Source organism: Phycodurus eques, chromosome 1, assembly GCF_024500275.1.
Source record: "Phycodurus eques isolate BA_2022a chromosome 1, UOR_Pequ_1.1, whole genome shotgun sequence".
In the NCBI taxonomy this organism is placed as follows: Eukaryota; Metazoa; Chordata; class Actinopteri; order Syngnathiformes; family Syngnathidae; genus Phycodurus; species Phycodurus eques.
In genome coordinates, this window is record NC_084525.1 from 823,747 (window position 1) to 838,498 (window position 14,752).

The 14,752-nt window shown below is 45.7% G+C and overlaps 1 protein-coding gene across 11 annotated transcripts in view; it reads right to left on the reverse strand.

Annotated features, from left to right (window-relative positions):
• The window catches only part of cacna1db (calcium channel, voltage-dependent, L type, alpha 1D subunit, b), a 79,591-nt gene that overhangs the window by 2,615 nt on the left and 62,224 nt on the right, over window positions 1-14,752 (reverse strand). For 10 of the 11 annotated variants that reach the window (XM_061671008.1, XM_061670974.1, XM_061670977.1 and 7 more), the window contains 17 exons: window positions 12,958-13,086; window positions 12,744-12,809; window positions 12,028-12,119; window positions 11,776-11,935; window positions 11,555-11,682; window positions 10,710-10,806; window positions 9,666-9,768; window positions 9,424-9,525; window positions 4,753-4,889; window positions 4,371-4,487; window positions 3,830-4,248; window positions 3,178-3,204; window positions 2,350-2,493; window positions 1,313-1,470; window positions 966-1,078; window positions 752-886; window positions 496-681 (listed from right to left, as the gene is read on the reverse strand). In XM_061671008.1, the coding sequence (XP_061526992.1) occupies window positions 496-681; window positions 752-886; window positions 966-1,078; window positions 1,313-1,470; window positions 2,350-2,493; window positions 3,178-3,204; window positions 3,830-4,248; window positions 4,371-4,487; window positions 4,753-4,889; window positions 9,424-9,525; window positions 9,666-9,768; window positions 10,710-10,806; window positions 11,555-11,682; window positions 11,776-11,935; window positions 12,028-12,119; window positions 12,744-12,809; window positions 12,958-13,086 (2,313 nt within the window). The remainder of the gene's footprint in view (window positions 1-495; window positions 682-751; window positions 887-965; window positions 1,079-1,312; window positions 1,471-2,349; window positions 2,494-3,177; window positions 3,205-3,829; window positions 4,249-4,370; window positions 4,488-4,752; window positions 4,890-9,423; window positions 9,526-9,665; window positions 9,769-10,709; window positions 10,807-11,554; window positions 11,683-11,775; window positions 11,936-12,027; window positions 12,120-12,743; window positions 12,810-12,957; window positions 13,087-14,752) is intronic. The other variant, XM_061670991.1, reaches the window with a different exon arrangement.

A 14,752-nucleotide genomic window follows, 5' to 3' on the forward strand; every position in this document is an offset into this window, starting at 1 on the left:
TCAAGATATGATGAATTTGCGTAATAACGCGGAAACACGTGAAAGTATTATGATTTCAAGTAGGGACCGACCCACCGATATGGATTTTTATGAGGACGATGCCAGAATTTGGCAGAGCAAAATTCCAATAACCAATTATTCGACCGACTAATTTAAAAAAATAAATATATATAAATGCTGAAACTTACCGAAAACTTGCTATTGTTTGCTTTAATGTCATTATCTTTGTCTTCCGTCGTAATGTATTACTGTGCAAAAAAAAAAGACAATCGTCTCATTGTTTTGATTTAATTGAATGGAGACAAACATTTAATTGTTCTGCCCGTCACTGGCGTTGAGAGACGAACCAAGAGATTATTTGCGGTAAGTAAATCATTTTTGGAGACTTTGACCTCTCGCAGCACACGGTGGCTGGGAATGACTGTACCGGGCAACCGATGAGATCACGTGGACATCATCCCTGCGCTAGCTAAAGCGATGGACCGAGACACTTACAGCCTCCACGAGACTGTTGGCGCTGCCTCTCGTCTGCCGGAAACGTGAGCAATTGTCAGCGGGAAGCCGCAAGCGTGAGGGAGAGTGGCCGCGGCCGGCAGCGCTGTCGGGTTCGTCCGTGTACCACGAACTCCGCTCGACTGAGGCCGGGATGTTGCCGACACTGCCTGAGCTCCTCCAGTCCACCTAAGGACAAGCGCGCGCGCAATCATAAATATAAAATAGCTCCAGTGTTCCTTGCGTGTTTTGTGCACACCTGTATGAGCGGCGTGTAGGAGGGTGACGAATCGTAGGCCAGAGGGGAGGCGGGAGGCGTGGCCCAGGAGAGGACCGATCGTGTGGGAGAGAGGCGCCGAAGTCTGCTGGCGTCCAGGCCAGCCACCGCCATGACCTGATGGGAAAAGGACACAGACACGTTGAAAAGAAAAGGTGATGATAGGATGAAAAATGTCTTTGGGGAAATTTCGGACCTGTTGCTGCAGCAGCTGCAGTGGAAGAGCTGTGCAGGAAGGAGAGGGCGGAGCTCCCTCCTGACGGCTACTTCTGCGAAGACGCTCGAAACTGAAGGTCGGTCTGTTTTGGGCTGCGCGGACACACGACAGCGTCTTTTGTTAACAGACGTCAACATCTGCACCTCATTTAGCTTTATTACAGGGGCCAAAATATTCGTGCAAACTACAATCATCGTCGTAAACATTGTGAAATGAATACCAAAACTAAGCGTCACTATTGTTGCAAAAGCGTCATTTTTGAAGGTTGAACTGGGAATGTAAGCTCCTCTTCTATGATTCACAAGAAGGTCAGGCCGGTGTGTCACCTTGCGGCGATGCTAAAAGCCATATCCGAGGTGACTGCCTGCTGTCTCCACATATGGGCTGCTGGTCATCGTCACGGAAACAATCTGACTGATGTTCCACGCCGGGGACTTCGGCGTCCAAATCGCCCTGCGCCTTGTGACGGTCTTTATTTGACAGCCTGCACACAAACATAAATACACGATTTGTGTGAGTCGTCGGCGTATACGTAACATGTTTGTAGAGTTACCGACGGTGTAGCGGTTTCACTCGTTCGACGTCCGCGCAGGCAGAGTGCGTCGAGTTCACACTAAGTGACGATGGGCCTTCGTGGCAGATCCACATTCTGAGTGGGGAAACCCTAACACATGGGCGTTCCCTGTAAAATCCGGTCGGCCACGCATTTTCCCGTTGACTTGTGCGCATGTTCTCTTACGCGCTCCAGAGGCCGTAGTAAGTTTTTCATCTACAACGTCATGGAGTGATTTCGCTTCAAGCACGGTGCTGGTGGCTAGCATTAAAAGCGTAGGGCTATTACAGTTACAGTAATGGCACAATGGTGGGTTAGTTGCTCGATCATTTGTTTTTATTCACTTCTACCCCGGTGGTCAAAATATGGCGATGCGATTAAGTGACTCGCCTGGTCCGTAGCAAAAGGAAGGTTGGGCGCGCTGATTGACCTCCAAAAATGCATTCGGTCATCAAAAACCTTTCTTGGATTTATTTCATACAAAATAAAAGAACGTGCCCTCCTTCAAGGTGTTCGCACGAGTCAGCTGGAGCAGTGCGCGCTTGGCCGACTGGCAGACGCCAATTCTGTTACGTAAGGTGTTTCCACATTAAACCATGCTATATTTTTCACGAGGATCAGGAAAACCTACACCTTACGTGAATGTGACTGCCAATGGTTAGATGTCTGTACATGCGCCCTGGGACTGACCGGTTGGCAACCGTCCAGGATGTAGACTGCCATTCGCCTGAAGTGAGCTGGGAGAGGCTTTAAGAACCCCGGATGGATTGCCGGGACGCATGTACGGACGGAGCATGTGACTGACTCTACCTGTCCCGAGTCAGCATGATGTCATCTTCACGGGACTCGTCCCCACTGTTGTAGTATTCTCCTAAGCCTCGCTCCTCGTCACTGTTCTCTTCCTCCGGCTCCGATCTCCGAACGGCGGGGCGGCGTCCCCTGCAAACCTCCGACCTGGCGAGCCGACGTCGGGTCGATGTGAAAGAGTCAAAGTGTGACAATTGGTTGGGTATCAAATCAGTCCAGTAAGCAAACGTGGATCATCGGCAACTGTGTGTTTTCGCAGCCGTCGCCGGACGGTGCACGTTCACTTTCAACGTTTTGAACTGTCGAAGGCTAACTTTTGTAATCGGGGGCCATATTTTATTTTTAAAAAGGGGAAAGATGAACGACGTCATTCGTAGAAGAGAGAGATAAAAAGTTCAAATGTGTTTGTAAAATATCTTAAACAGTTTATGAAAGTGATGAAAATAATAGAATTTGAAATGTGATTATTTGTAATTTAATACAAATTAATTCACCAATTATTTCATAATAATAACAGTGTTAAATGTATATGTAAAATATTGTAATTTACATGAATCAATTGACACAACATTTCATAACTGAAAAAATCTTAATAAATGCATTTGAATGAAACAGCCGTAGGAGAAAAAAGATCCAAATTATATGCAACAAATGTTTCAGGACTGTTGATAATGTAAACAGTTGGTGGGCCAGATTAAAGAATGAAGCGCTGGTGTGAGCAGTCAAATGCAAAGGTTTGAATTTGCTTTTTTAAGAATCAGAATTGGCAGCTTCATGGCTAATTTTACAACCTGCTGCTTTTGACGTCATCACTTCATGCACGTACTGTACCTAATGTAGGCCTCGTAGCAGCGCCTCCTGCGCCACAGTGAGGCGTGCAAGAGGTTGGCCCAGCACAAAGGGTCAAAGGGAGGCGGGCGGTCCGGGGGAGACGAAAGGGAAAGAAGACGAAAAAAGGACATCAGTGAACTCATTGCATTGTCTGTAACTAGCATTACACATAAAGCCTCGTTGTATTATTATTCTGAGATTCATTGTCATGGTAAATTCTCAGTGTTTGTTCACATTTTGGCAAGAAGTTTAAAAAAAGCCTCATTGTGCCAGAGCTCAGCATATCCGCACGTCTTCGATAAGGTCGCGCGTAAGCTGCAGCTTATCGCTTTTTGGGGTTTTTGAATTCCCGGCCTCCCTTCGCGGAGCTTGTACGTTGACCCCCGGCCCGAGTGAGGACAAGCGCGATAGAAAATATATGGCTGGATGATGGACAAACAGCTGCTCTGTAAAATGACATTTGGATTTTGGTCTTTCTTGGGTTATTTTTCACTGGAGGCTCAATAGTATTCACCTTAGAATCTACTTTTGTATATTCATCGTTTTTTACCTATCATGATAAATGCAGCCATACAAACGAAGAGACGTTCTGAAGTCAAACCCAAATGATCCAACACAACACGTTTGTGAATTTCCCCAAAAACGAACTGACCTCCTGGAGAGCGACTTCCAAGGCTTCCTGCGGGTGGACACCGGTGAGCCCGTTTTGCTGGCGGACGGGCCGTCTGTGGCTACCAAACATTTCTGCTGCGTGGGCACGTTGGCATTGTTGAGGTTGGCGTTGGAGGGTACGGGTGATTGTCGGTGATTGGAATTCAAGCAGGAGTAGTCCGACGGATGAGAGGCGTTTCGATGCTGCCGCTGACGATTACACCGGGCAGGCGAGGAGTTCATTTCCATCTCCTCGCTTTTGTCATTGTCCCGCAGGCCCGTTTGGGCGGGTTCCGTTGAGGCGCCGCAGGAAAAGGGGATGATCTGTAGAGGGCGTCGCGTGACGGCGGTCGGGCGGGCGGAGCCTCGCGGCGCCGTACTGACGTGGTCGACATGGTTACCGAAAAGGCCGCCGTTGCGCTGCACAGCGATGTCAGCAAAAGAAGCGGTTCACAAGTGCGATAAATATTTTATTCATGAATTAAAACGATATATAAAACTTGGTTGCTACCCAAATGCACAGTACATAAAAAGTGGGATACCCTGTATATTTCCTCGTCATCCTCCTCTGTCAAAACTACAATCCCCTCGTCCTGGAAGTCACATGATATGGCGCGACGGATCTCGGGTCCGATGTCATGCAGCATGCGCAGGCCAGCCTGGAAAGAACGGAACAGAACGCAACATTTCGTTCCGACAGGTTGAGCTTGCTTTTTACATTTACCCCGTAAGAACTAGCGGGAATAGAAGTAAGCCGTCCAGGACTCAGACTCACTTAAGTCTAATTATATTACGTTAGTTCCGACAGTAAGATACATGCACTACTCATTCAAAAATACGCGCTTGTAAGGTGTTGATTTGTTACGTGTGTTTTCTTTGGATTTCACCCTTCTGTGTTTCGTCGAGCGGTTTGACAGTACTCACCTGCAGAGCCATGGTGGTGTTAATCCTGTCGAAAGAGCGTCTACCCACAAGGCCTCTCTCTTTGCGCCTCTTGAACTTCCTGAAGTAGTCCTGTATCAGGAAGGTGGCATAGAACTTCCCCACGGTTACCTCGTCATCTGAGTGAACAGACCAGACACATCGAGGCCTCCCGAATCAACACCAAAAGCGCAAAAACACTCCTTTGTGTGTGTGTGCGTGTGTGACATGCATGAGTGTCCATTCACATTTACAACATTCAAATACTCTCTCACTATCGGATAAACAGGCCACAATGATCCTGCAGTATGTCCCCAAATCTAATTACAAAAGTAAAACACCACAATATGATTGGATTAGATTGGGTGGAGAAAAATCCACATCTTGACTAGTTCTCTTTCAAAATAACAGCAACAAAATAAACGGGCCCGAGCAAGAATTCACTTGATGACCGATAATTTGCCGCCTGGACAATTCCGTACAAGGTCAGAAGTCACACCCACAGCATCCAAACTTATAGCAGCCCGTCCTGCATCTAATCAGGAGTTGGTCCAACTCACCGTGCTACTGCTTTGTCCGCGAACAGGTTGTGACACGCGTCTTCAAACAACAAAAGATGAACAAAGCGGCGGGCCCGGACCGTGTGTCCCCATCCTGCCTCAAAGTCTCCGTGGACCAGCTCGCTCAAGTCTTCACTCAGATCTTCAACGGATCTCTGGAACTGTGCGAAGTACCATCCTGTTTCAAACGCTCCACCATCATTCCAGTCCCCAAGAAACCTGCAATCTCGGGTCTAAATGACTACAGGCCTGTCGCCTTGACATCTGTGGTCATGAAGTCCTTTGAACGTCTCGTGCCGGACCACCTCAAGAGCGTCACAGGGTCCCCCGCCGGACCCCCTGCAGTTTGCCTACCGAGCGAACAGGTCTGCGGATGATGCGGTCAACATGGGACCGCACTTCATCCTAGAACACCTCGACAGTGCAGGGACCTACGCGAGGATCCTGTTCGTGGACTTCAGCTCAGCGTTCGACACCGTCATCCCTGAACTCCTTTCAACCAAGCTTCTCCAGCTCAGCGTCTCACCTGCCATCTGCCAGTGGATTTACAGCTTTCTGACGGGCAGGACACAGCAGGTCAGGCTGGGGGAGGCCACCTCATCCACATGTAGCATCAGCACCGGGGCGCCCCAAGGTCGTGTCCTCTCTCCGCTGCTCTTCTCTCTCTACACGAACGACCGCACCTCAGCGAACCCGACTGTCAAACTCCTGAAGTTTGCAGATGACACCGCCGTCATCGGCCTCATCGAGGACGGTGACGAGTCTGCATATCGACAGGAAGCGGAGCGGCCGGAGCCGCGGTGCGGCCGACGCGACCCGGAGCCGAACGCGCTCGAGACTGTAGAGATGATCGTGGACTTCAGGAGGCATCCTTCGCCACGGCTGCCCCTCACGTTGTCCGGCCGCCTCGTGTCAACCGTCGAGACCTTCGAGTTCCTGGGAATTACAATCTCTCAGGACCTGAAGTGGGCGACCGACATCGACTCCGTCCTCAAAAAGGCCCAGCGGAGGATGTACTTCCTGCGGCTTCTGAGGAAGCACGGCCTGCCACCGGAGCTGCTGAGACAGTTCTACACAGCGGTCATCGAATCGGTCCCGTGTTCTTCCATCACAGTCTGGTTTGGCGCCGCTACAAAAAAGGACAAACTCCGACTGCGACGGACAATCAAAACTTCTGAAAGGATTGTCGGTAACCCCCTACCCGCCCTTGAAGACTTTCATGCTGCCAGACCTAAGACAAGAGCGTGCAAAATCCTCTCGGACCCTCCACATTCTGGTCACCGGCTCTTCCGGCTCCTTCCCTCGGGTCGGCGCTACCGATCAATGCAAACTACAACGAGCAGACGTTCCAACAGCTTCTTCCCTCTTGCGGTCAACTTCTTAAACAGCTAACCTATAATTCCATTACAACATGCTGGCAATTTTTTGACTTGAGTTTGCTGTCACATTTCTGTGGGGCCAATGATATATTACTTGTGCACTCGCTGTAGTTGTCTCGCCGGACTATTTGCATATCTGTTGTTGACCGATACTGGCCACTCATGCCAGGGTAGCATCTGCTCCATTTGCACACTGACTGAGGAGTATCTGCAACATTTGCACAATCGACATTGTCCCAGATGATCGCACGACTCGTCACTTTAAACGCCATCCACTCCTTGAAGTGTCGGCACCCTTTGCACAACGGTCATTGCACCGGACTATTGCAATATTAGTCATTCGAACTGCTTTAAGTGCTAGAGCACTCTGCATCTTTTGCACAATTGTCAAAAAATAAAATAAAATGTACCGGCATTACCCGATAACTAGCAACCCTTTATTGCTCAGTGACTGTTTTTTGTTTTTTTTTGCCAACGTCTTTCTGTCTCCAAAGTGTTCTGTGTCAATTGACCGTCTGTTGTCGTACTCGAGCGGCTCCAACGACCGGAGACAAATTCCTTGTGTGTTTTTTTGGACATACTTGCCAAATAAAGATGATTCCGATTCTTATTCTGATTTCAATTGGACTAAGTAAGGTATTTATATCTTAAAAGTCCGATTTCGGACATAACGGAAATATAAGTACAGTGAAATCCTGCCTATTGTTCAAGTTCGCCTATTCGCGTTTGTTTCTGGGGAACCGATGCTCAGCTATTCGCTAAAAATGTACCTACTTCTGTGGTCTTTCCAAGAAATCGAATGTTGGCGCCAAACACATGGCTAATAGGAAATACAGGAGTAACTGGTGTCAAGGAAGTATGTGGATTGAGTGACTACTATCGTATGTCGGGGAGGAGGAAAGTTTGCCCGTGCTGTTTGCATAAGTCTTCGCCGCATTTGCTCTCCTGGGTGGCTATTCAAAATCTCAGGTCTCACAATGACTATTTTTACAGGTTGCACGGGGGCAGCGTAGCTTAGAGAAGCCGCAAGCGGTCGACCGAAGCTCTCGTCTTGAGAACACAACACGCAGTTAGCCGTGAATGAAGCAGTAGAACGACAGTACAAGCGCTATCTGCCGTGCGGGGGAGGCTCATCAGGTCTGATTCACTTTGATGGAAGAGTCACTAGCTGCTTTCACAACGCATTCGCGGTTGATTGGCGCTTCAGAGGCGTAACGGTCGAGCAGATAGCAGTCGCGTTTTGCCCCATGAAGATAATTATATGGTGACATCAATGTCACGGGAACAATTGGGGCGAGGACCTCGAGCCTCAGATGTTGAACTTCACTCTCCGACAGCGTTGCGCCTCCGATAGTACGCCGCGACGCCCAAACCCGCACACGACCGAGCGAGCTGCGAAAAAGCAGTGAAAATGCTGCCTTCGATGGACGGTGTGAAAAAGGCTACCAAATCTGCACGGGGAGAGAGACTGAACTTCAGCCGCATCGGGTGGTGCAGGAAACGTGTGTTTGGGTTTTTGAAATACACACAACTGTACTTCCGTCCTGGACCATTTTAATAAGAGAAGAACCGAGTCAAGGTGACGGACACTTGACGATGGAAGCATCGATCGGCAATGGCTCCACAAGCCATTTTGGGCGCGTGATGATGATGATGATGATGACGACCCATCTTCAAGCAATAGAAGAGTTCGCCGCATCATGCAACACAGCTGAAGAAAATGACACAAGGCTCTGTTCAGAAAGCACACCTGGGAATTTGAGCGCTGGATTTTGGCTGAATGACTTTAGTATTTCTGATCATACGCATCCTATATTTCACGCCCATGCATGCGTTTTAAGAAGTGAGGATTTTGCACAAAACGTAACAGCAGGTACTGTTTTCCCGAGCAGAGCTTCGTGAACTTGAACATAACGTGACGTAAAGTCTCGTGCCGCCAGACGACAACAGAACTACCAGGGAGCTCAGGGTGGCAGAAAGAGAAGAGAAGGCAGTGTGTGACTGAGCAAAGCGAGCTGCGGGAAAGACAAGCTTGACACAAATGAAGTTCAAAGAAAAAGACAGACACGAGGTTAAGATAAATAAACATGCAGGTGAAAGCGTTTGGCATCTAAAACACGGCGCTGAAGCATGTGTGCAAATTGGGACAAAAACTACATGCAAGCAAACGCACACACGCAGCGATTTCTGCAGTGAGAAATGTCAGTGAGAAACTCTTTTCATTTGGCATAGAATGCAAAAGAAAATCAAACTGTCAAAAATGGATGATTGGTTCTGCATAAAAACGATTAAATTGCTCCGGTCATATTAGCAAAGCCACTAAAAACATAAATAAACAATAGAATCGGCAACATAGCAGGTCACAAGGCTGACGTAAACTGTTGGGAAGAGGGCGAGTACTCATTGAACTTCAATGTACCGTAATCAAAAGTGCAGCGTGTTCAGTGGGCTCCCACAGGCGGAGTGAAAAAAACATCGAATGTGGGGGTCAATATCATACGCTCTCGTGTGTTAAGCAACATTTCCTTCTTTGGCGTTTTGGCTCGACGACAGCATCTTTTGGAATTCACAGCCAATTTCGGAGTAAGTTATGAATTGCATTTCTGAGTTTCGTAGCAGATCCATAAATCCAATGACGATGGCCGTATGATATTCTCCGAATGAGAAGGCGTGAGGGAGAGAACGTTGGCGAAAGAGGCCGAGTAGAATTCCTCAGGTGCGTAGGGAGCACTCACCACCTGCAGGGGGCACTACTTGATCCAACAGCTTCATGCTGGTCCTTTTCCAGATCTTTCTGATCACAGCTCTCAACTCCTCGTTCGCTTGTTCCAGGTTACCTTGGAGACAAGATTCATGATGGGAAATTCTCTCTCTCTCTCTCTCTCCTATTTAGGGGCTACGTTTGGCACCAAAACAAATCAAACAGTTCATGGAAAATATCATGTTAATTCCCACAAAGCTAAAGGTTTGGACTCACCTTCTGTTTTAATCTTGAGAGCAGTGCGTACCAGTGCAAACAAGGTGGCGTTGAACATAACTGTGCCATCGCTGTTCAGAGGCATGTTCATCGCAACCAGACGCTGCAAATGTTCATTCGATCAAATGTCAATTACGTTACAAATCAAATGTATTCGTTATTGTTACAAGAATTATTAGCGCTGCTGAGGAGGTTATATTTCCATAGCACGGCTTTGTCATTTGAGGTATTTGTGTACAACTTCCTGTAAATATTTGAGGATGTACCAACCTTGATATTATACAATGATTCTCAACTGGTGGGTTGGGACCCGAAAGTGGGCCGCGGAGCCATTTTGGGTGGGACGCGGACAGGCAGTAAAACAAATGTTTGAAATTGACAGCATAATTCCGACTGTTAAAACTGTTACAATTGCTTTGGTCTGCAACCTTCATTTCCAAAAAGAACATTGACAGCAGTCACGTTCACCATCAATTTCTTAATAAGGTGCGATGGCATTTAAATTTTACATTTTAAACATGTAAACGAGAGTAGTTATGTTTAAAATATTCAATTAATATGTTGCAAAGGCTACTTTTGAACAATAAATGTTCTTTATTTTTGCTAACCTTTGTAAGTGGGTCGCAACTTCACGACAGTAGAAAACTGCGGGTCCCAGGGTGGCAACAGTTGAGAACCAATGTTAGAAATCATAAAAAGCCATTCAGGCTTAGTGTAAATAAACAAATGTAAAATATGAATAAATCATTTTTTTTAAAATCTGATCTTATCCAATTCTAAATACGTACGTGTGTGTGTGTGTGTGCGTGCGCGCGCGCAGGGTCAGAAGCAAACGTTTCAACGGGATATTATCCAGATTGCGCATTTTAAAGCAAGTTTATTTGAATTAACATATAGAAAATCACATTTCACATTTGACAAAAAGAGGTTTCTGTCATGTTAGTTCATGGAGGAAAACAATTTGACCTTGTTTTAGCTATCGCTCACTGATTTCAGAGTGAAAGATAATAACGTATCATTTCACATTCAGCACCACGTACACACCTTGCAGGCCACCCTGTGCGGGCAGAGCTTGCCAAAGCCAAGAGGAGGTTGGATCCTCCTCAGTAAGGTCACCACATCCAGGTGTTTTATCCTGCCCCTGGCAGGATAAAACACAAGTCAATAAACCACAAGACTACAACAAGAATAGACCATAACAAAGACACACTACTGTTAAAGCGAACTAAGCACCCGCTGAGGGCCCCGTGACCATCAGGTGCCCCCCGAGAGAAATTCATAAGTCAAAGTAAGTATTGAGGAGGAACAGATGAACAAAAACAGTAAACGCTTGGGTTCACGTAGTTTATTTTGATTGAAAAGAAACACCTCGTTTCAGATTGTTCAGTTCCATCATTATTCACATTGGATTGTTTAGTTTATTTAATATTTCTCCTTTTTATATTCAAGTTATTTTTACATATCCAAGTAATCGTATTTGTTCCTGCGCTTTGTTTTTTTAGCGATACTGCTATGCGATGCTTTTGCACATTGTTTTTTTTTTTTTAAACCCAAAATATTAAACGAGATGACACTTTCACAGTGAACACACTATACTGGTATATTTGTGTTACTTTCACTAGGCCTAGATAATATTCAGTATTGCACTAATGTGGTTTATCACTTCAATAAAACCCATACATGGGTAATGACATGTCAGCTGGGCAACAGGATAACGTGAAAAACACTGCCAGAGCTGCACACGTTGAATTGCAATGAGTTTCGAGTAGGTGAACGAATGATCAATATTACAGTATTGGCAGGAATAGAGGGTGCCACATTTTCGGAGGCATGTGACAGCCCTGAAATAAATACACAGCAAAAGGCAAAGTCCCAAGTCTTGTACTCACTTTGCTTCTGGGTCGTATTCGGACCAGATCCGTTTAAATTCATCAAGATGATGAGGTCCGAGAATGGACCAATCTCGGGTGAGATAGTCAAAGTTATCCATGATGACAGCGACAAACAGGTTAATAATCTGAAAGCAGGACACGGTGTTTAATTTCAGGATGTCTGCGTGTATGCCATCATTATTACTCCTGTGTAGTTTTGTGGAAGGGGTCAAGATCACCAGGAAAGCGCAGAGCATGTAGAAGGTGATGAAGTAGACGATGGCGAAGCCGCTGCCACAAGTTCGCTCCTCGCCGGGGTTGTAGTCCGACTCGGTATCGCACAACTTCCCCGGAAGGCAGGCCAGCATGATCTCCTGCCAGGCCTCGCCCGTGGCACATCTAACATTCACCGTCAGCGACAAATTGTGCCGTTCAACCCGTTAGGCTTCACTTGTCACAGTCGCCGATAATTCAAAGTGAGAGCAACACACCTGAAGAGCATGAGGACAGCTTGAGGGAACGTTTGGAAGTTATTGTTGCGGTTGATTTGTGTTCCATCCACCATGGCTATTTTCCCAAAAACCTGCCAGATGGCATCACAGTCAAATCAGTGGCGATTTGCTCCTCGGCGCAACTTGGTCAGTGCCCCGCCACGTGGAGCAGATGTTGCTACAGTGAGGGCAAGGGCTTCCTAAGCGTCAAATATCTAGTATGCCTCTGTAGCGCAGTCTGGTCAGTAGTTAATTGCAGAGGTGCTCTATTTGTCATATACTGAACCCTGCAATTCCATTATTGGAGCCGGGAGGGCGCTCTCTCTCTCTCTCTCTCTCTCTCGCCATAACCTTTCCTCAATAAGCTGTTCGTCATTTGACATCTGCCTCCGCCTGCTCTCGGGTCCAGCTACTCCCCACACGTGACAGAATTATTGTTATTATTAAGGTAGAGGTAAGAATGAATGCATTTGTATTAATGAAATTTAGTGTATAATAATATCCAATCATTCTTCCACAAATATCGTTAACTGAGGCACAGCGTCTATGAGAGCAATAAAACAAATAGCCTTATTTCACAATTCTTATAGAACTGTTGCTATAGTCATGTCATATAGTAAGCCCCTTATGTGTTTGTCTGACCATTCACGCTATGCTGTAACGTTAAAGTCTTGTGCCATGCATATTATTCCGTGCACCTTAAAAGAATGCTTTACCTGCATTCCAATTACTGCATAGATGAAGAACAGCATGGCGATCAGAAGCGCAACATATGGGAGAGCCTGGAGGGAGGGAACAGAGAAAGAAACGTAGACATTGTTCACTGACACGAGTCACCACTTACTGGTACCACACGCAACGTTATCTGATAATAAGATCAACCTTTGTTTTTTAAATGATGGTCAAAACAATTGTGCATTTCCGACTCACCTGAAAGGATTTGATGAATGTCCACAGCAGCGTCCTGATGCCCTCCCCCCTGCTCAACAATTTGACCAATCGCATCACTCGAAAGAGGCGGAAGAAGGTGATGGAGATGCGAGCACTGTCTTCGGTATTCTGCACAATGACGATATACTTTGAAGGCTTAATAATCCCGGTCAGGGAAATGAAGAAGTATGAAAACATGCAATTCCAATGAGATCTATTCAACGTCACTTAAACTTGATTTATTGCAACAGTCATGTATGATTCAAGGTAAATGATACGCCGAAGACATCATTTCGTGATCTCGGCAATGACAATCAGAATGCATGCAGAGCGACAGCATGCCACGAACACACCTGAATTTAAAAGCAACGGCTAAGCCTTTTCGAGTCCGTAGTCCAAAAGACAAATCAACAAACCACAAACACAAGCAACCTCGAGTCTGATGCCAAGCCGAGCAACGCATTGTTTTCAGTGCGCACAGACTTCATTCAACCTAATACAACTATTTCTTCGTCATGTGAAAGCAAACGCTTCAGACAGCTTGTTGAAATGAACAACAATAATGTCTCATGCCATGCACCAATTCCAACAAACAAAACGTCGGCTGGCCATTAAACTAAAGCCAAATTGCAAGAAATTCAACAAGATTCTCTCAAAATATATCAGATGAGAGAGTACACAAAACTTTTTTTTTTTTTTTTTTTTTTCCCAGCGATCAAATGTTTTTGGTGTTTGGAGTTGAAATGAAGGAGGCCGGGCGTCCTCTTACCCCTGGTTCCACTATCACCTTGACGACAGGGAGCGCTGCTGACTTAAAACCAAAAACCTGAAGTTAATTGGAGTTGTACCAGATCCAGATGTACAGCACTCAGCATAAACTACGGCATCATCACATATTTTTACCTTGAAGGAATCCAATGTCTAACTGAATAGAGTTTAAATATATGTACAGTAAATCTATTCCCACTAACAGTTGGTATGACCGTGCATTACAATTTGTTCAACACATTGTAAAAAAGCATCGTCAGCATTACGTGCAAAAGCTTCCCGATACCGCAAATGCAGAAATGAGATGACACGGATTCACACTCTTGCATGTATATAACATATTAACTAACAGGCCCCGATGTGTGCGGAGTAAATTGAGACAATATCATCCTAATTTCAGTATTGATACTTTTTGTGACATTTTTCTTTGGCGGTGTCCTGTGAGATTTGGCTCACATAAAATGATTGCTTTGAAAACAATAAAGGTTGAGAAACATTGTATTAGACCGCCCCCCAATGTCAGGTTGCCCTAAACAAGACAGCAATGCTTAACGACATTAACAACAGAATTATTTGAATGTTTCTGTACATCAGTAAAGCTTTTCAATCTGATTTTGTTTCATGACATTTTTACCCATGGATTTTCCAAATTCGCTGTTTTACAAAGAAAACATCGTGATGTATTAAATTGAATAGATGATCTCCGATGATATTGATTAGTTGCATTCTCGAAGCGAAAGACGCTACGCAGGATTCATTTCTGACTTCCTAGTGAGATGCCTCCAATTTGGGTATTAACAGGTGAATTCAGTTTGAAATTAAGAGTCCACATTAAAAACACGAGATGATACTGGTTCGTCTCTTGTGTAGTGGATACACAATATCCAGTACTCTCATGATCTATTGTTTTGTTTTGTGAAGTAAGGGAACTACAGCTGTAGTCCTTTTCAAACATTGCAGAATTATTTTTTAGATGTTCTCAAATTTGCACAGTATACTGATTGCTTATTGTTAATGGTAGCAAAGC